Source organism: Microcebus murinus, chromosome 6, assembly GCF_040939455.1.
Source record: "Microcebus murinus isolate Inina chromosome 6, M.murinus_Inina_mat1.0, whole genome shotgun sequence".
NCBI lineage: Eukaryota > Metazoa > Chordata > Mammalia > Primates > Cheirogaleidae > Microcebus > Microcebus murinus.
Window position 1 is genome coordinate 79,725,553 of NC_134109.1, and position 19,969 is coordinate 79,745,521.

General features: G+C 53.3%; 1 protein-coding gene across 4 annotated transcripts; it reads left to right on the plus strand.

The window, feature by feature from the left end:
* Positions 1 to 689: 689 nt before the first annotated feature.
* Positions 690 to 18,588, plus strand: DISP2 (dispatched RND transporter family member 2). Of its 4 annotated transcripts, none has more exons than XM_012766412.3 (10): positions 690 to 864; positions 6,741 to 7,070; positions 7,355 to 7,384; positions 7,564 to 7,687; positions 7,965 to 8,080; positions 8,273 to 8,400; positions 8,727 to 8,824; positions 11,374 to 14,438; positions 16,350 to 16,506; positions 17,306 to 17,431. In XM_012766412.3, exons 1-10 carry the CDS (start codon positions 749 to 751, stop codon positions 17,333 to 17,335), a joined length of 4,194 nt encoding a protein of 1,397 aa, XP_012621866.2. In that variant the 5' UTR covers positions 690 to 748; the 3' UTR covers positions 17,336 to 17,431. The 4 variants fall into 4 exon arrangements, with proteins under 4 accessions (XP_012621866.2, XP_012621868.2, XP_012621865.2 ...); XM_012766414.3 differs by having other exon boundaries at positions 11,374 to 13,961; XM_012766411.2 differs by lacking the exon at positions 16,350 to 16,506 and having other exon boundaries at positions 17,306 to 18,588.
* The last annotated feature ends 1,381 nt before the right edge of the window (positions 18,589 to 19,969 follow it).

Genomic DNA, 19,969 nt, shown 5'->3' on the forward strand with positions numbered 1-19,969 from the left:
CCCCTTTCTCACAGCTACTCCCTGATGGGGGAGCCGGCGAGTGCCCTGGAGTGAGTGGCTACTGGGCCCCTCCCAGGCTGATGTGGGTGGTATGGGTGACTATAAGAAAAGGAACTGGATGCAGGTGCTCTGAGTGTCTGTCTTCTTCCTTCTTCCTCCACCATACTCTGCACTTGAATAACGCAGTCGGGGCTCCACGTCTCAGGGGCACAGACCCAGGTTAAGGTCCGGGTCCAGACGCCTAGGAAGAAAGACCCAATATGAGCAGCCGCCTGGCCCTCTGGGGAGGAGAGGAGGGCGCTGAGGGACTAGAGTGGTCCGATCTCTCCTCAGGGGGGTGCGGGCGTGTAGACGCGCCCTTTCCCAGGGAGGAGTCTGGGTTTCAATTAGTGAGGAGCTGTGCTTGGCCCGCCCTCTTTGGCACCTTAGGGGAAGGCCGAGGCCCCCACGAAGGGTCAGATGGCCAGAATCTTAAGAGCAGCTCTAAGACTCTGGCATGGTGGCGGGGCCAGGCCACCAGTCCCGCCCTGAGGAAGACAGCGAGCCTCTGGCTCAGCCCCGCAGCGTCCCAGCAAGCTCGGCCCCGCCCCTCAGCGCCGCGTCTATTGGCTGGGCTCCTCCTCGGCACCGCCCAGCGACCAGCCGCTGCCTGCAAACGCATGCGCACAAGCCAGACTGCCGCTGCTGCCACAGTCTCTGCGGCCGCGTCTTCAGCACCAGCGCCCGGACAGCGGCGCCGCCCACGGGAATGGACGGTGGTAGCAGCAGCAGCTGCAACAGCGGTCTGGCTCCCGGCAGAGGTCTGGAAGGGGACCAAGGGCTCGACGGGGAGCCCTTGGCCCCAGATGGCAGCTCCCCGGACAGGTAGGGCGGACCGCTCCGCAGACCCAGCCAACAGACCTTCCCAGCACCCCCGCCTCAGGTATCCCCAGTGGCTGCAATATGTCTCCCCATTCATTCCCCAGACCCTCCCAGAGGCCCTTCTCTGCTTCCACGCTCCCGGGCCCTCTCGACACACCCTCATCCTGCGGGGTCAAATTCCGGGCTCCCCGAAACCCCCTATTGTCAGCCCCCATCGCCCTCACCGCTTGGGGACCTGCCTCACCCACTTTCCTACATCTGCTCTAAGGCCCGCGTTTCCCCTCCCTTCTCCTCTAGCCTCCCGAGCCCCTCCCTCTAGGCCCTGCCCCTGCATCTTCTCGCGAAGAAGCAGAAGCGCCTAGCCCCCAGCACGCTCAGTCTGGGTTTCTGCCTGTCAGAATGCAGGGGGTGCCTGTGGACGTGGATGGGAGGCTCGCCAAGGAAGGTGTCCTGGGGTAGGCCAAGACTGTGCAGCCACGGCAGGAACTGTCTTTCTCAGTCACTGTCAGTGGATTTCCTGCCCTGCATGGCCCCCAGCTGTGCACGTGTGTGTTAAAGTCCCCTCCTGTGGCAGCCATTGACACTGGCTGCAGCCGCTAAGGTGGGCCAGCTCTATGGCTCAGGCCGCTGATCTGTAAGACCTCTAAAGGAACCCAGGCTGGTGGGACAGGACAGACATCTTCCTGCTGAGGTCTCAGGTCTCCCTGCCTCTCCTCTTTCTCCCTTCATCCACCATATGTGTGAGGGAACAGTCCAGCAGGTAGCAATATGGCGCAATTTCTGTGCCCTGGCTGGCTCTGCCGTCCCCAGAATCCCTCCTCTGAAATGACGCTGCCTCTCTCCTGCCTGCACTGAAGGAAAAGGCATTCATGGGTAGCAAAAACCAGGGGTAGACATTGTCTCCAGCCTGTGCCAGATAAAATGTACATTCTGTACCTCAATGGGAAGTGAAATCCCCACAAGTGGAGAGAAATGTTTCTTCTCTGTGTTGCTAACACATCAGCCTAGACACATTTAACCACCTTTCAGTCTGAAAGGCACAGAACCTCATTCAAGAGGGTGAGACACAGGATGGGTGTGTTCCCCAGACCAGGGGCCTGCCTGGAGCCATGGCCTGACCAAAGAAGCCAGGGATGGAGCAGTGACAGGGAAGGGCAGGACAGGGGTCGGGGGCCAGGAGCAGCCCTAGAAGGGGTCAGACAGTCATTTGCTGACTTGGATATCTTGCCAAGGGTCAGCCCTGTCTGCTTGTTTCCTATGAGCATAGGATCATTTCCTTTATTCCAGAAACTCCCTGGGTCCTCTGGCCCCTCTCTGTATTTGCGCAGAGACCAAGGACACTTATCAGGCATAGGCCCTTGCCCATGCAATTCAAGAAAGAAGCACAAATATTCTCCTGCTGAGCTAAGTATTATACTGGGGACAGATACACAGTGAATAAAACAACACACACACACACACACACACACAGTCCTTTACAAATGCATGGACCACAGAGAAATTTGATATAGTTAGTTTTGGGGGATTTTTTTGTTTTTGGTTTTTTTTGAGACAGAGTCTCACTCTTTTGCCCGGGCTTGAGTACTGTGGCGTCAGCCTAGCTCACAGCAACCTCAAACTCCTGGGCTCAAGCCATCCTTTTACCTCATCCTCATGAGTAGCTAGGACTACAGGCATGTGTCACTATGCCCAGCTAATTTTTTTTATATATTTTTAGTTGGCCAATTAATTTCTTTCTATTTTTAGTAGAGATGGGGTCTCACTCTTGTTCAGGCTGGTCTCGAACTCTTGAGCTCAAATGATCTGCTCTCCTCGGCCTACCAGAGTGCTAGGATTACAGGCGTGTGCTACCATGTCTGACCAATTATTGTTTTTTTTTTAATTTACCTTTGTATTTTCCTAGTGGTATCAGCTGCTTCCCTATCGGTCCTGGACATTCTGTGGGATAACACAGATGTCCATATGGCTATGTGTCTGTGGGCTTGGGAGCACGATTAGTGCCCCTTACGGGGCTCCCAAGTTGGGGTTCTGTCGAGGCCCTGTCAGTTAGGCCCTGATTGCTGGATGTTGGCCTCTTGAGTGAGGCCTATGTCACCACTTTCCATTCCCCTTGCCTGCCTGCCCCAGTCACTTGGAATATAGGCCAGTGGCATAGGTAGGCTGCCCAGAAAGTTACTCATCCCAGTCAGGGCCATGCAACTAGAGTGTGAGAATGAAAGACCCTTGGGAAATGGAGGCCTGGGGTACTTAACTCCTATTATTACTGGGTCTCCTGAGAGCACAGGGCAACAGGAGCTGGCAAGAGAAAGCTTTTATTCTGAGAAGAGTGAGGTTTGGCTTTCTCTTTTGGGGCGGGGGGGCTTGAGAAAAGGCCTGGCTCTACTGCAGCCAGAATGCAGAGGGTTTCAAATTCTGCCACATTGACAGTGGTGGGCACAGTCAAAAACGGTGAGATTGGGGGCAGCTGACCCTAGGTCCCCGGAAAGAAAGAGTACAGGTAAAAGGGAGGATCTGGAGCTAGGGAGACCACAGGAGAAGCAAACCAATGTTGGAGGCTAGAATCCCCCTTCAACAGGAGCCAGTTAAGAAACAGCTTTGATAGATTAGTAAAGGAAGAGGGTTCCCATTCTCTTCCAACACCCCCTGGAGTGCTGGCTTCTCTCAGTGCACAAGAAACTGACACTCCGGGAGGGGGGAGGCTGGCTTCTAGAACAAGCTCAGTGCTCCATTCTCTAAGGCCATGAGCAGCTGGAACAGGTCCCTCACCTCCACCCAGGCTGACCCTCTCTCCTGACCAGTGGAAGGCAGGCTCTGCTCTAAAGAGGGAGACCAAGGCTGATGGGTCATCCTCATGCCTTCTGGACCCAACCCAGAGCAACCACAGGGCTGAGCACATGATAGCTGGTCAAAAAAGACCTGAAGAATTAAAAAACCTTAAAGAAGTAGATGTCCACACTTACACACATACCTCAGGGCATTTATCCAACTTCTCCTTGACTCACAAGGACTGGCCTACAGGGTCTTTTGTCTGCCAGGACACTGGTCGCTTATGTCATTAATTTTATTGAGGCATCTGAGGTCTTTCCTTAGAACAACTTTGGCCAAATTCCTATTTTTCTAAATCTTGACTTAGTAAAAAGACAAATTTCAGTGATTTAAATCATGAGATCTAATTTTGATGCAGCTTTTGGATAATAAAAATCAAGTATTTATAATTACATATGTAGTAAGATTCTTAAGGTGTGAGAAGTTCTAAAATGGAGATATATTATCTGAGGTGCCAAAAGAGGCCAAGTTATAAATAAAAATATACATCTTAAAGTGTGTGCTCCCCACAGCACTGAGTGTGGGAAGGGGCAGGAAAGCAAACGTGTCTTCCACAGGCCAGGCTCCGTGCCAGGCACCTGACATATGTTGTATCAGTTAGTTGCCATACCACACTAAGAGGTGGGCATTATCATCATGTCCTCAGCAGACAAGGATGCCAATGTTGCAAGAATTGTGCATTTTCCCAAGGCCCCAGAACCCAAGGGTGCTGGAGCCAGGAGCCCGCCTCCACTGTTCTTTTCCCCTCAGCCTCAGGTCAAAGCTGTCCCAGACTGCTGGGCCAGCCAGCCACCCTTCTGGGAAGAAGAGCAAGAACTTGTCTGTTCTTTCCAAGTCTTCTACTTGATCTCAGGGAAGAACTAAGCTTCCATGGAGAATGCCTGTCTGCAACCAAGGCCAGGACTCTGGCCCACGGCCCCTAGAGCCAAGACTGGAAGCCAGGGTTTGCTCTGTATAGATCTGGCTCTTCCGTCGGAGCTAGGGAAACTCTGGTGGGCAAGTGAGACAGTCGAAGTGTCAGAGGGAAGAAGACATGGCTCTGTCAGGCTGCCTAGCCCTGAACCCCTCTGAGAACCCCCATTGCCCTCAGGCATTCTGTTCTGTGGCCATCTTTTCCTGTCCTTGGCTTGGCAATCCTGGGACTCCACCTCCTCCCACACCCAAGGAGTGGGGCTGATCCACGCACAGAGTGGTGCCCTGATGAGCAATTTGGGAGAGACATGTATTGCTAACTCCTTCCTTGCAAGTACCTTGCAGGGTCCTAACTCCCTCTCCCAACTATATACATACTTGCAAAGCAACCCTTCTGCTCTATGTATGGCCCATGACAGGGTTGGTAGAAGAACAGCAATTGACTCTGCAAACTTTCTCTGACTACCTCCACCGCTGTCAAAATTGAGCCCCTTTGCGCTCCCTCAGCATTCTGTGACTTCCTCACTCACAGCATTCAATGTGTTGTACTGCCCATATCTCCCAAGTGCTGTGAGTACCCAGAGGGCGTGGACTGAGTCTTATCCCAGCACCACTATCAGCCAGTGCAGCCAGTCTAGCATTCATTCAACAAACATTTCCAGGGCACCTTTTGTGTGCAAGGCAATGTTCAAGGCCCTGGGGATTTGGAGATGAACAAATGCACCAGGCCCCTGCTCTCCTGGCACTCACATTCCATATGAAAGACAAGTAATAAACATGACAATTATAGAACATAATATGCAGTTGCAGCAAATGCTCTGAAAAAAATATAAAGCAGGGTAAGGAGATAGAGAGCTGGCTGGTGACTATTTTAGAGAGAGTAGTCAGAGAAGGCTTCTCTAAGAAGGTAATAGTTGGGCCAGTGGCGGTGGCTCACGCCTGAAATCCTAGCACTCTGGGAGGCCGAGGTGGGCGGATTGCTCAAAGTCAGAAGTTCAAAACCAGCCTGAGCAAGAGCAAGACCCCATCTCTACTATAAATAGAAAGAAATTAATTGGCCAACTAATATATATAGAAAAAATTAGCTGGGCATGGTGGTGCATGCCTGTAGTCCCAGCTACTCGGGAGGTTGAGGCAGCAGGCCAAGGAGATTGAGGTTGCTGTAAGCTAGGCTGATGCCATGGGACTCACTCTAGCCTGGACAACAAAGTGAGACTCTGTCTCAAAAAAAATAAGAATAAAAATAAAAGGAGGTAATAGTTGAACCATGACCAGAATCAAAAAGAAGGACATGGGCCAGGCACAGTGGCTCATGCCTATAATCCTAGCATTTTGGGAGGCTGAGGCAAGAGGATTGCTTGAGCCCAGGAGTTCAAGACCAGCCTAAGCACCATAGCAAGACCCCATCTCTAGAAAAATTAGCAGGCATGGTAGTACGCACCTATACCTCCTAGCTAATTGGGAGGCTGAAGCAGGAGGATTGCTTGAACCTGGGACTTTGAGGTTGCAGTAAGCCATGAGAACACCACTCCTCTCTAGACATGGCAACCAAGTAAGGCCTTATCTCAAAAAAAAAAAGAAAAGAAAAAAAGAAAGCAATTATCTGGAGGAGGAGCATCCCAGGCAGGGGGAAAAGAAAGTCCAAAGGCTGTGAGATGGGAACAAGAGTGCAGCAGGTATGTACTGGATGTCCGTCAAGAGAATGCACAGATGACTGCAGCAGCAGGAGCTCAGGGCTACAAGTGTGAAGAGCTAGGTGCAAGCTCCAGCTCTTTACTTTTCAGTGAACTTGTTTTCAAATCTATAAAATAAGGAAAACACTTCCCTTGTAGGGTTTTTGTAAGGAGTGAATAGGATCATGTATGTAAAAGCATGTTCAGTGTCTGGCACAGGGCCTGGCATGTAGCAAGCTGCCAATAATGTTTTCTGAGAGCACAGATAGATGGGTGAAAGAGAATGGCCTCCAAGAGGTAGGCTGAAGGTGTAGACTTTGAGCCCTTACCCTCCTCATCTCTCCCCTAGGACTACTAATGAATCAACCCTGAGCCCTGTGGCCTTGTCTTGTCTTAGTGAACAATGCTGGGGCATGGGATGGCCACCACTGCCCCCACCCCAATCTTCCCTGCCTCCTCTCTTCCTAGCATCCAGGCCAAGGCTGTGGCCCCTGAGGCAAGCCCAGAGAGAAGCTGCTCCCTCCACAGCTGCCCCCTTGAGGACCCTTCCAGCTCTTCAGGACCCCCACCAACAACTTCCACACTCCAGCCTGTGGGTTCATCCAGCCCTTTGGCCTCTGCTCACTTCACCTATTCCCAGACACCACAGGAATACCAGGGGAGCAATTCCCTGCCAGGACATGGGGACCTGGCAGCTCTGTGCTCCCATGGTTGCAGCCTCAACCCTTCCCCAGCCCCCTTACAGTGTGATGGGGCCTGGAAGCCACCCTCTGTGCAGCAGCATGTGGTCAGCGTCAGGTAAGGAGGGGTCCAGCAGCCTGTCAGCTGCCACTGGAAGTGGGGCAGGGCTTAAAAGTGGGGCAGACCCCCGGGGCTCTGGACTCCTTGCTTAGGAGGCGGCCTGGATGTCCTCTGTCCGGATGGAGTAGGAAGTAAGGACTGGAATGCGGAAATGGGAAAGCCCTAAAAGGGTTAAGACCATCTTACTCCATCTCTCACCTGCCCACTCCTTTCTCCCCAACACACACCCCTGCCCCACAAGAGGACTCTGGCAAGCAAGTGTCTTTTCTTCTCTTCCACAGGCAGGAACGGGCCTTCCGGATGCCAAAGAGGTAGGACTGGGCCTTCCATGGACCTCTATAGGTGACCATACTAGTGGCCAGTTTAGCCCTACTCCACATGTTCTCTGCTCTATCTGCTCTACCCCCCTTTCTTGGTGGACCCTAAACTCACCAGGTCCCTGCTAACCAACCCAACATCAACTCATGTGGGCTCCCTCCCTCTTTCCCAGCTATGCCCAGCTGATTGCTGAGTGGCCAGTGGCCGTGCTGCTGCTGTGTCTGGCTGTCGTCCTCTTCTGCACCCTGGCTGGACTGTTGGGGGGCCAGCTGCCCAACTTCTCCAAGCCTTTGCTGGTGAGGGGCCAAGGAGAGGGAGGGGGCCCCCAGGCCTGGCCACCTCAGCTCATTGTGGGGCAGAGTTGGAGTGGCCTAGCTGGGGGCAGGGTAGCAATGGGGGCTCTTTACCCCCAGGGAGAGTTGGGGGGGTGTATAAAGGTCATACTGACATCTACAGTCCAGGCACATGGGCTGGCCCTCCCGCTCCAAGGAACCAAAGGGGCAGAGCTGAGAAGGGCCCAGATGGACAACTCCTCCCCTGCCCACCTGCTCTTCTCCGCCCTCCTCCCTGCAGGGCTTTGAGCCTCGGGACACGGACATTGGGCGTAAGCTAGTGGTCTGGAGAGCACTGCAGGCCCTTACGGGCCCCAGGAAGCTGCTTTCCTTTTCCCCAGAACTTGAGTTGAACAGGTAACAGGTTCTCATCTTTCCACTGTGGGTGGGAAAGGGAAGAAGAACAAGATCTCCAGGGAGGGGACACTGGGTGACCTCCCCCAAGGCAAGTCAGAGGGGCTTGTTGGGCCTCCGTGGGGAGCAGTCTCTGGCTTCCTCTGAGCCCTCCACCCCTAATGGTGCCTGGCATAGATGTTGTCTTTACCTCAGCTCAAGCTCCCACACCTCTCTGAGCCCCGCATCCTGGGACAGTGCCCAGGAGGGCGTTGTTCGGCCTCGGAGGATGGTGGAACCCCCGGAGGACAGAGGGCAGGAGAGCTTCTTCTGTGGCCCCCCTGGTAAGCTGCAGCCTGGCCAACTCCTGACTTAATGGTAGTCCTTACCCCACCTAGCAGGACAGGCAGGCCCAAACAAATTAGGCAGACAGAAAGGAAGGTGGCCAGCTGGCCATTTTCACACCAAAGAAGTTGGGTTACAGCTGGAAAGATAAGCCAGGTAGGGTCAAGCTGTGGGGGTGAGGGGCACAGGGGCAGGATCAGGCAGCCAAGCACAGGTTTGAAGCTCCTGAGAACCGGAACCTTATATAACCCTGGATAAGCATCTGTCCTTTGGTGGGTCCAGGACCTGGGGCCAAAGGGCTGAGCTCCAGTGTTGTGTGTTGCAGAGAGGGGCTACGCACAGCTGGTGTTCATATCCACCTCAGAGGTCAGCCTGTGGAACGTGCATGCCCTCCATTCCATGTGTCGCATGGAACGGGATCAGGTGAGCTGGCCGGGGTGGTGTCAGGGGATTGGGGGAAACTAAAGACACAAAGGACCTGATCCCAAGGAAATACATCGGAGCCAAGACTGTCAGGTGGACTGGGGAAGAGCATTCCCCACTTAGAAAATTATTCCAAGCCTGCGAGAGGCTCCAGGTTGGGGTGGGGAAAGGAGAGTGGGCTGTTTTTAGAAGAGCCAAGATACAAGTGCTGGAAGAGAGCCCATGCAGAGCCTGGGAATTCCCAAAAGGTCCTAAAAAGGGGCCTCAAGAGCTGTTGAGAAGGCCTGGCCCAGGGAGCAGGGACTGGGCTTCAAGACCCCAGCCCCCATCAACCCAAGCAGTGACAATCCAATTATGCTCACTGGAGAACCATATCCTATAACATCTGAAGAAAGGTTTGCTGCTAAAAACAGTGTGAAAACCACTCAGTAGCCCAAGCCCCCCACTTCACATGAGGATATCCAAGATACCAAAAGACAATGGTTAAGAATATGAGTTCTGGAGTCAGATGCCTGAATTTAAAGCCGGCTCTACGGTTCCCTTGCTGTGTGACTTTGGACATTTGGTTTTTGGTTTTGTTTTGAGACAGGGTCTCACTCTGTTGCCCTAGCTATACAGTACAGTGGTGTCAGCCTAGCTCACAGCAACCTCAAATGTCTGGGCTCAAGCAATCCTCCTGCCTCAGCCTCCCAAGTAGCTGGGACTACTGGCACATGACCACCACACCCAGATAATTTTTCTATTTTTTGTAGAGATGGGGTCTTGTTCTTGCTCAGGCTGGTCTCAAACTCCTGACCTCAAGTGATCCTCCTGCCTCAGCCTCCCAGACTGCTAGGATTACAGGTGTGAGCCACCGCATCCAGCCCAAACATGTTTTTAACCTCTCAGTGCCTCAGTCTTTTTTTTTTTTTTTGAGACAGAGTCTCGCTTTGCTGCCCAGGCTAGAGTGAGTGCCATGGCATCAGCCTAGCACACAGCAAGCTCAGACTCCTGGGCTCCTACTGCCTCAGCCTCCCGAGTAGCTGGGACTACAGGCATGTGCCACCATGCCCGGCTAATTTTTTCTATATATATTTGTTGGCCAATTAATTTCTTTCTATTTATAGTAGAGATGGGGTCTTGCTCTTGCTCAAGCTGGTTTTTAACTCCTGACTTCGAGCAATCTGCCCGCCTCGGCCTCCCAGAGTGCTAGGATTACAGGCGTGAGCCACCGTGCCTGGCCCGCTCAGTCTTCATATATGCTAAATGGGTACTTTCCTCACAGCGTGTTGTGACAATTAAACAGGATAGAATTTGGGAGAATATAACATGACTGGCAATAGTAATCTCTCAATAAAGGTTACCGTGTCATCACCACAATCTCAGGCCCAAAGTCCCATAGCCAGTTAGTGGCAGAGCAGGGCTTCTGACTCCTAGCTCGGTGCTCTCCATATTACATCAGCTGCTGTGGTGTCAACAGCAGGGAGGGAGAGAAAAGAAAGCATGAAGTCTGAAAAAGAAACAGCCTGGTCCCTAAGAGGCCTTAAGCAGCCCAGTTTCAGAAGCAGGGGACTGAGGTTTGATAGTAACTGTGATTCTGGAATTTTTTACTCCATGCATGGCCAAAACATTGGCTCACTTTCCCCATTACTTGCTTCCAGCTCCTTGGACCTTTGGCCTAGTTCTTTCTGTGCCTGCCACCTCCACTCCTGCTCCTGCTTAGGCAGTGCAGAGCAGGTGTATGTGACCCACAGGGGCTCTTAGGGCAGGGCCTCTCAGGCTGAGGCCTTGGGCAGCATCCCTGAGGCTCCTCTTTGATGGAGTCAAGATGTAGCTGCTGCAATCCCATTGCTGGGCATCTACCCAAAAGACCCAATGACACTCTACAAAAAAGACACCTGCACTCGAATGTTTATAGCAGCACAATTCATAATTGCAAGGCTGTGGAAACAGCCCAAGTGCCCATCAATCCAAGAATGGATTAATAAAATGTGGTATATGTATACCATGGAGTACTATTCAGCTCTAAGAAACAACGGTGATATAGCACACCTTATATTTTCCTGGTTAGAGCTGGAACCCATACTACTAAGCGAAGTATCCCAAGAATGGAAAAACAAGCACCACATATGCTCACCAGCAAACTGGTATTAACTGAGCAGCGCCTAAGTGGACACATAGGTACTACAGTAATAGGGTATTGGGCAGGTGGGAGGGGGGAGGGGGGCGGGTATATACATACATAATGAGTGAGATGTGCACCGTCTGGGGATGGTCATGCTGGAAACTCAGACTTGTGGGGGGTGGAGGGAATGGGCATTTATTGAAACCTTAAAATCTGTACCCCCATAATATGCCGAAATAAAAAAAAAGAGAGAGAGATGTAGCTGCTGGCACCTAGGCCAGGAGCCAAAGGCAGCTCTGAGACAAGGCAGTTCTGCTAGGCTGTCAAGATCCCTCTCTGCCTCTGTCCTGCAGCCTGATAGGAGGTAAGAGGGCCTCAGACAGGGCTGGGAAACCTGAGTCCTTGAACTGCCCCTGAGCTCTCTTCTGCTGTGTGTGTCCTACAGATCCGCTCCCATAGCCACTTTGGGGCTCTGTGCCAGCGTACAGCAACCAACGAATGCTGCCCCAGCTGGTCCCTGGGCAACTATGTATCTGTGCTCTCCAACCGCTCCTCCTGCTTCGACATCACCCAAGCTGACACAGACCGTGTACTGGCCCTGCTTCGGATCTGTGCGGTCTACTACCACCGAGGTGACCTGGTGCCCTCTTGTCTGGGACCCGGGCAGAACAAGTCCCCACACTGTGCCCAGGTTCCCACCAAGTGTTCCCAGAGCAGTGCCATCTACCAACTCCTGCACTTTCTGCTGGACAGGGACTTTCTGAGTCCCCAGACTGCTGACTACCAGGTGCCCTCCCTCAAGTTCAGCCTGCTCTTCCTGCCCACCCCAAAGGATGCTTCTATGTTGAGCATCTACCTGGACCACCTCATCACCCCCGGGGTGCTCACTGACAACTACACCTCTGTCACCGGCATGGACCTAGGAGTCAAGGAGGAGCTGCTGAAGTACTACCTAGCCCAGGACACGGTGTACCCCTTCCTGGGCCTGGCTGCCATCTTCCTTGGCATCACCCTCTACCTGCGCTCACTCTTCCTTGCGCTCATGATGCTGCTGGGGGTGCTGGGCTCCCTGCTGGTTGCCTTCTTCCTTTACCAAGTGGTCTTCCGCATGGCCTACTTCCCCTTCGTCAATCTGGCGGCCCTCATCCTGCTCAGCAGCGTCTGCACCAACCACACGCTCATCTTCTTCGACCTATGGCGCCTCAGCAAGCGCCAGGTGCCCTCTGGGGGACTGGCACAGCGCCTGGGCCGCACCATGCACCACTTTGGCTACCTGTTGCTGGTCTCTGGCCTCACCACGAGTGTGGCCTTCTACGCCAGCTACCTGAGCCGCCTGCCCACCGTACGCTGCTTCGCCCTCTACATGGGCACAGCTGTGCTGGCGCACCTGGCACTCACGCTGGCCTGGCTGCCCGCCTCTGCCGTGCTCCACGAGCGCTACCTGGTGAACGGCTGTGAGCAGGCTCCGTGCGGCAGCAGCCTCCACCGGTGGTTCCGCGGCCTTCGGAGGGCCGCAACCATCACCTCGCGCCTGCTCTTCCAGCGCCTGCTGCCCTGTGGCGTCATCAAGTTCCGCTACATCTGGGTCTGCTGGTTCGCGGTGCTGGCGGCAGGGGGCGGCTACATCGCCGGGGTCAGCCCCCGCCTGGGGATGCCCACCCTGAAGCCCCCGGGCAGCCAGTACTTCCGGCCTAGCCACCCCTTCGAGCGCTACGACGCAGAGTACCGCCAGCAGTTCCTGTTTGAACAGGTGTCTGGGGACGAGGGCGGCCACATGCCCGTGGTTTTGGTGTGGGGCATCCTGCCTGTGGACACCAGCGACCCCCTGGACCCTCGCAGCAACAGCTCTCTGGTGAGCGACCCTGCCTTCTCAGCCAGCAGCCCTGAGGCCCAGCGCTGGCTGCTGGCACTTTGCCACCGCGCCCAGAACCAGAGCTTCTTTGGCGCACAGCCAGAGGGCTGGCCCACACTGTGTTTCATGGAGGCCCTGCAGCACTGGATGGAGAGCCCCGGCTGCGCGCGCCTGGGGCCTGACCTCTGCTGTGGTCACTCAGACTTCCCCTGGGCCCCCCAGCTCTTCCTGCACTGCCTGAAGATGATGGCTATGGAGCAAGGCCCCAACGGCACCCTTGACCTGGGACCCCGCTATGATACCCATGGCAGGCTGGCTGCCCTGGTCCTGCAATTCCAAACCAACTTCCAGTATAGTCCAGACTATGGCCAGATCCATCACTTCTACGCTGAGGTCAGCCACTGGCTGGCCGCAGAGCTGGGCATGGCACCTCCAGGCCTCCGCCGGGGTTGGTTCACTAGCCGTCTAGAGCTGTTCAGCCTGCAGTACAGCCTGACCACTGAGCCTCCTGTGGTGCTGGGCCTGGCTCTGGCGCTGGCCTTTGCCACACTGCTGCTGGGCACCTGGAATGTTCCACTCAGCCTCTTCTCCGTGGCAGCCGTGGCAGGCACTGTACTGCTCACCGTGGGACTCCTGGTTCTACTCGAGTGGCAGCTCAACACTTCCGAGGCGCTCTTTCTTTCTGCCTCTGTGGGCCTCGCAGTGGACTTCACTGTCAACTACTGCATCTCCTATCACCTGTGCCCACACCCTGACCGCCTGAGCCGCGTGGCCTTCTCGCTGCGCCAGAGCAGCTGCGCCACGGCAGTGGGGGCTGCAGCCCTGTTCGCAGCCGGCGTGCTCATGCTGCCTGCCACAGTGCTGCTCTACCGCAAGCTGGGCATCATCCTCATGATGGTCAAGTGCGTCAGCTGTGCCTTTGCCAGCTTCTTCTTCCAATCTCTGTGCTGTTTCTTTGGGCCAGAGAAGAACTGTGGGCAGATCCTCTGGCCCTGTGCCCACCTGCCATGGGACGCCAGCACTGGGGAGCCTGGCAGGGAGAAGGCAGGCCGCCCACGACTAGGGCCAATCGGGGTAGTGCCTGGGTCCTGCTCAGAGCAATATGAGCTACAGCCCCTGGCACGGCGCCGGAGCCCCAGCTTTGACACCAGCACAGCTACCAGCAAGCTGTCTCACCGACCGTCAGTACTCTCTGAGGACCTACAGCTGCATGATGGTCCCTGCTGCCCCCGGCCCCCGCCGACCCCTGCCTCCCCAAGGGAGCTATTCCTGGACCACCAGGCCGTCTTCAGCCAGTGCCCAGCCCTGCAGACCTCCTCCCCCTATAAGCAGGCTGGCCCCAGCCCCCAAACCCGGGCCAGGCAGGACTCCCAAGGGCAGGAGGCTGAGCCCCTGCCAGCCTCACCAGAAGCCCCTGCCCACTTGCCCGAGCCCAAGGCTGCAGAGCTTCCTGATGGCCTCTGCTCCTCAGCCAGCACCCTGGAGGGGCTGAGCGTCTCCGATGAGACCTGCCTAAGCACCTCTGAGCCCAGTGCCCGTGTACCAGATTCCGTGGGTGCCTCCCCAGAGGACCTGGATGACACTGGGCAGCCAGTACCTGAGCGGGGCCAGATGAATGGGAAGCGGGAGACCCTGTGGCTGGCGCTGAAGGAGACGGTGTACGACCCATTATTGCCCACCTCCCACCAGAGCTGCCTGTCCTGGAAGGGCCACGGGGGGGTGGGGGATGGCAGCCCTGTGATGCTGCCCAACAGCCAGCCCGATCTGCCAGATGTCTGGCTGCGCAGGCCCAGTACCCACACTTCGGGCTACAGCAGCTGAGGGAGGCCAGATCCAGGCAGGAACCCTGCCAGATGCTCCAGCCTTGATCTGGCTGCTGCTTACTCCTCACAGCTGGAGGATCCCATGGGGAGGGGCTTCGGAGGGGACTTGCTTGTGACCTGCTGAGGGCTCGTCTGCCCCACAGTCCCAACCAAGACCCCTCCCTAGAAAGGGGGAAGGCCACATGTATAGCTTCAGGTATTAGGGGAGGCTGACTTGACCCCCATCCCAAGTGACAAGTTCAGTGAGACTAAGGGACCCCATCTTTGGGATCCCGTCAGGGTATCTCACTGACCAGAAGAGCCCTCAGGAATCTCTGCAGTCTCCTGAGCCTCCCCCCTTTCATGGGCTCTTCATCAGGACATTTCTCTCTCTTTGAGGAGCTTTTCTGTGCCAGGTTTGGGCTGAGGCCTCTGTCCTGAACTGCCCTGCTCTGCTCACCAGCCTAACCAGAAATTCTCCAGGCTTAGCACAGGTGGCTGCTGGGAGTGATGCAGGAGAAGGAGGGATGGTCAGCCTCGGAGCATTCCTAAACTGCAGGACAGTCCCCCTTTGGAAGCAGGCTCTGGTGCTCTCCCCTGTTAAACAATGATCCTTAACTCCTTGCACCTTTTTAGTCTTATTAGAATCTCACTACTTCACTACAGGGTAGCCTGCAGTTGGTCAGGGTCTTTTGCCCCCAATTTACAGGTAAAGACATTAAGACTAAGTAAGGTTAATTGACTTACCCTAGCAAGTGCAGAGCAGCTTTCTGACTCATTCCACCCCCACAACTCCCAGTCTTTTCCTGGCTTCCTGCCTCAGGGACACTGGCCTATGGCTGTCTTGGTCCTTCACCCCTAGCACCCTCCTCCAACCTGCCTTCTCCGATGTCTCTGAGTAAACCCCCATCTCCAGAGAGAGCTGTAGTCTGAGCAAAGCCTGGAGTCCCCCCCATCTCCCCATGCTTCCCTTTGGAATCTGGCTGAGATGCCTACTGGCCTGGGGCCTCCTGGCTGCTCTGATCCCCAGGCTTTGGGAGCATGCCTCTGCCATGGCCGTGCTCTGTGGAGAGGCCCCACCAGGAGAGGTGCTGAGGGACGGAAGAGATTGAGTGGAATCCAATTAAGGCAGGAACTCAGACCTGCCCTTTATGGGAGTGTATGAGTCTGAAGCTGCTCCCCAGGTCAGGGTCCCCAGCTTCTTAAGGACAGGTCATTGTGCAGACTGCTTAGGAGACCAAAGGCTAGCCCCCCCTCCCCAAAGCAGAGTCTGGTGGGAAGGTTTTATCCTATGCAAGAGTTCATGACACTAGGTAGCATTGACGAGTTCACTGAACACCTACTTTGCATATGGAATTACAAAGGGACGGTGGTATGGAAGGAAAAATCAAACACTGCCCTCAAAGAGCTCATCTAGCTGGGGAGACAGCTGACATATACATGCAGGCATTGGATGGGTCACTGATGGTGCCATATCACTGGCTTCATCATTATTGCTGGAGCTCAAGTACCCAGGACTGGGGAACCAGGAAGGCTTCCTGAAGGAGGAATGACTTGAGCTGGGCTTCAGAAGACCAAATATCTTAGACTGGAAGGGGCCTTAGCAATCATCTCCTCTAGCAGCTTTCAAACACTGTAGTCTCAGGACCCTTTCTTCAAAGAACCCTTGTATGGAAACACAATATGTAAAACAGGTAAAAAGTATCCACTCTGGTGGGCACTGGGTGTTGGGGTACAGAGTCAGCTCAGCCTCCCTTTTTACTGCAGCCTCTTCGGGGACCCCGGGGAACCCCTCAGGCTCCTGGCAGCTCCACAGAAGGTGGTCGGAAAACCACTGATCCAGGCCATTTTACAGATGAGTATCAGAAAAGGGAAGGGATTTTTCCAGGGCCACTCGGTGTCAGAGCTGGAGGCAAATCGGAAGGTACTTTTGTTTTGGTTTGTTCCTATGTTATTGAGACCCATCTCCCGCCCCAAGTACTCCATGAGATTAGCAGCAGAAACCCAAATGAGACATGGGAGTTGTGGAAGGGACAGAAGACAGTAGGCAGGAATGACAGGATACCTTGGCTCCTTTGCAAGATAAATAAATCAAGATAAACACTAAGGAGGAGAGGCAGTGACTAGGACCTAATTTGGACCTGTCCCCTGGGAATCTGCTGCGACCTCTCTCTCTTCATGTCCAAGTAGCATTCAGCCTCTCTGGCCTATGGCTGCTATCAGGGTGCTGGCTTCTCTGGTACCTGTGTCCCTCTGTTATCACACAGCCAGGCTGAGAGAGCCCTGGTCTCTTCTGGAACGATGAGCCAAGGACAAGGGGCCCCTTCGTCCTGAGCATGAGCAAAAGTCCTGCCTTGACCCAAAAGAGAGTCCAGCATGTTAGTTGCTTTTCAGCAACTCACTTAGGCTCTTCCACCCCATGTTGTGGGAGACCAGCAGGTACCTGAACCCTCTGAGAATCTGCTCCCTCTTTTGTATCTTGCAAAGGAAGACATTGGTATCTGGGACTGGAGTTTCAAACACTTGGCCTAAACACAACCACTGAAATGTTAGTGTGGAGGAGTGGGTGGGTAGGTGGGCATCAGGGAGTTGGGCACACCTGGGGGCCCTATTTGGGGATTTCTGGGGCCCAGTCTTGCAGGCCATGGCCACACAACCCCGCAGGAAGGCAGATGAGCCATAGCAGCTGATGTGTCAACTGGATTTGTTCTTTATGTTGCCAGGCCCAGAAGACTGGAAGAACCCAGCGGTGATCTAAAACATCACCTCATACCTAGAGTGGCCCAAACCAACAGCAGGAAACCCACATCAACGGGTAATCCAGCCAGCCTCTCTAGCCCTGATTTTGGAATGTGGAACTTAAAGCATTTTCAATATCCTTTGAGTTTCAGCAGATCTGTTCACTTTATTAATGCCATGGCCCTGGACACATGTCGCTTGGAAGCATGCTTTGAGGCTTGTGAAAACCAGTCAAAGCATCCATGTTTGCCCTGCAAAATTCAAGAAATGGTTTCTTTTCATGAAGATACTTTAAAATAGAACTATATTAACACTCACTTGGGACGTGAGGTCATTTCTCGTATTTGTGCCACCTATCCTTGAATTTACATTCAGAGTATGAGTATGTGTGCTATATGTCTTAAAAATGTAACTTGGGGCTGGGCATGGTGGCTCATGCCTGTAATCCTAGCACTTTGGGAGGCCGAGGTGGGAGGATCGCTTGAGCCTAAGAGTTCGAAGTCGCAGTGAGCTGTGATCATACCACTGCACTGTAGCCTTGGTAAAAAAGCGAGACCCTATCTCTAAAACAAACAAATATGTGTATCTATATAAAACTTGGAATAGTTTGTTACTGTGAGAAAATACAACCTTCCATGGCTGTGGTGCTTTGGGGACTTTTAGAGTGACAATGTTAGAGAGCAATTGATGTGACTGACAGAATCATTGATTTTTCTGATACATAGCATATCCCATACTATGATATTTAGTCAATATTCCAGCTTGAGCCAATATTGAAAGCAACATTTCACAAGAGATTTATAAGCCAAACTTCCAAGCCCCCTCCAATTCATTCTGTCCTCCCAATGCATGAAAGGACAGGCAGGAGGTGAAGTGTTTTAGGAAAGAGGATACATTGGTTTACAACCTTCGTCTGTTGTCCAGAGAGTTTCTGATCTTTTCTTCTATGGTGGCATTATCTCATCCTTCGATAATACACAGGGGCAATGGCAAGCTCACTGGTACCCCATGCCATGCATCAAGATCCCATTTACCTGGGGAGAGGAAAAACAGACACTCCGCACCATCTCCACCCTTACCCTTGTTCATAGGGATGACTGTAACTTGAGGACTACAGATGTTCATGCTTAAGAAATTGTAACTCAATTTACCATGATGATGAGGAACAAAAGAAAGCTACTATGTGCTATGTAAACGTCTGGCCATCCAAAGCCACCCTGTGCAGAAGAGCCCTGGAAGGACCTTGATAAATTTTTCTGATAATTATTATCTGGCCTCCGTGTGATTATTCATGTTATATCTCTTTTTATTCTTTTATTTATTTATTTTCTTGAGACAGAGCCTTACTCTATTGCCCTGAGTAGAGTGCCGTGGCATCAGCCTAGCTCACAGCAACCTCAAACTCCTGGGCTCAAGCGATCCTCCTGCCTCAGCCTCCCGAGTAGCTGGGACTACTACATGCGCCACCATGCCCAGCTAATTTTTTCTACATATATATATTTTTTGTTGTCCAGCTAATTTCTTTCTATTTTTAGTAGAGACAGGGTCTTGTTCTTGCTCAGGCTGGTCTCCAACTCCTGACCTTGAGCGATCCTCCTGCCTTGGCCTCCCAGAGTGCTGGAATAACAAGCATGAGCCACAGGTGCCCGGCCTATTCATGTTATATCTCAACATAGGGAAAAGATCTGCATTTTACCAAATTCACACAAACACTAAACAAACAAGAGCTTCAGCACTGCTTTAAAAAAAAATCCCACAGTTGAGCAGATGTAGATTTGAATCGATGACCACTCACCTCAACTGGACCCTCATCTCTGCCTAGCTAGTTTCCATTCTGGTGACTAGTTTCTGTTCTTTATAAGGATGATTTCATATTTTCTCCACCTTCCTCAAATATTTGATCCTCTCCATCCTCCCACCCCCATTTTTCATGGACAAAAAAACTCATTGTTGAAGAAGAAAACTGAAGCCCTCAGAAAGAAATTTCCTCACCTCCAAGGCATCAGAGCCCCAACTTATCTACTTTCCTCTGATAAGGAAAACCCTCATCTATTACTTGGCTCATCAGGCACTAGAGACCCCCACTTCTCATGGAAGACCCACATCAGCATAATACTAACCTATTACCTGGCCCATTAACTAGTCTATTGCCTGACATCAGCATAACACTAAATCTATTGCCTGGCCCATCAACATATTAACCTATTGCCTGACACCTCACCCCTCTGACCACCCCAACTTAATAAAATTGGGAAAAATCGGGTAGGCAGTGCTCAGAATTTGGTGGCTAGGCCCCCTCTGAGCCCACCTGTGAAATAAACTTTGATTCTCCGTCTGGACTCTCGGTGTGCTGCTCGGTTTGTCCTTGGGACCACCCGCTGTAGCACTTGCTGTAACACCTCCTCCTGCCTGCTTCTCTCCCCATCCCTCCTACTATGCGGAAGGAAGCAGTCGTGGCTCCACCAGTGGCTTCACACACTGGGTCAGAGGCCTCCAAACTAGGGCTTGTTTGGGGTGGAGACTACAGGGATGTGGAGACTTCCTAGCAGGGAGGTGGACACAGATCCTTTTCAGGGAATCAATTTCCAGAGCCACCTCCTGCATGTTCCCTCTCCTTTTACTGATGTGCCCAAGAAGCAGCCTTAGGT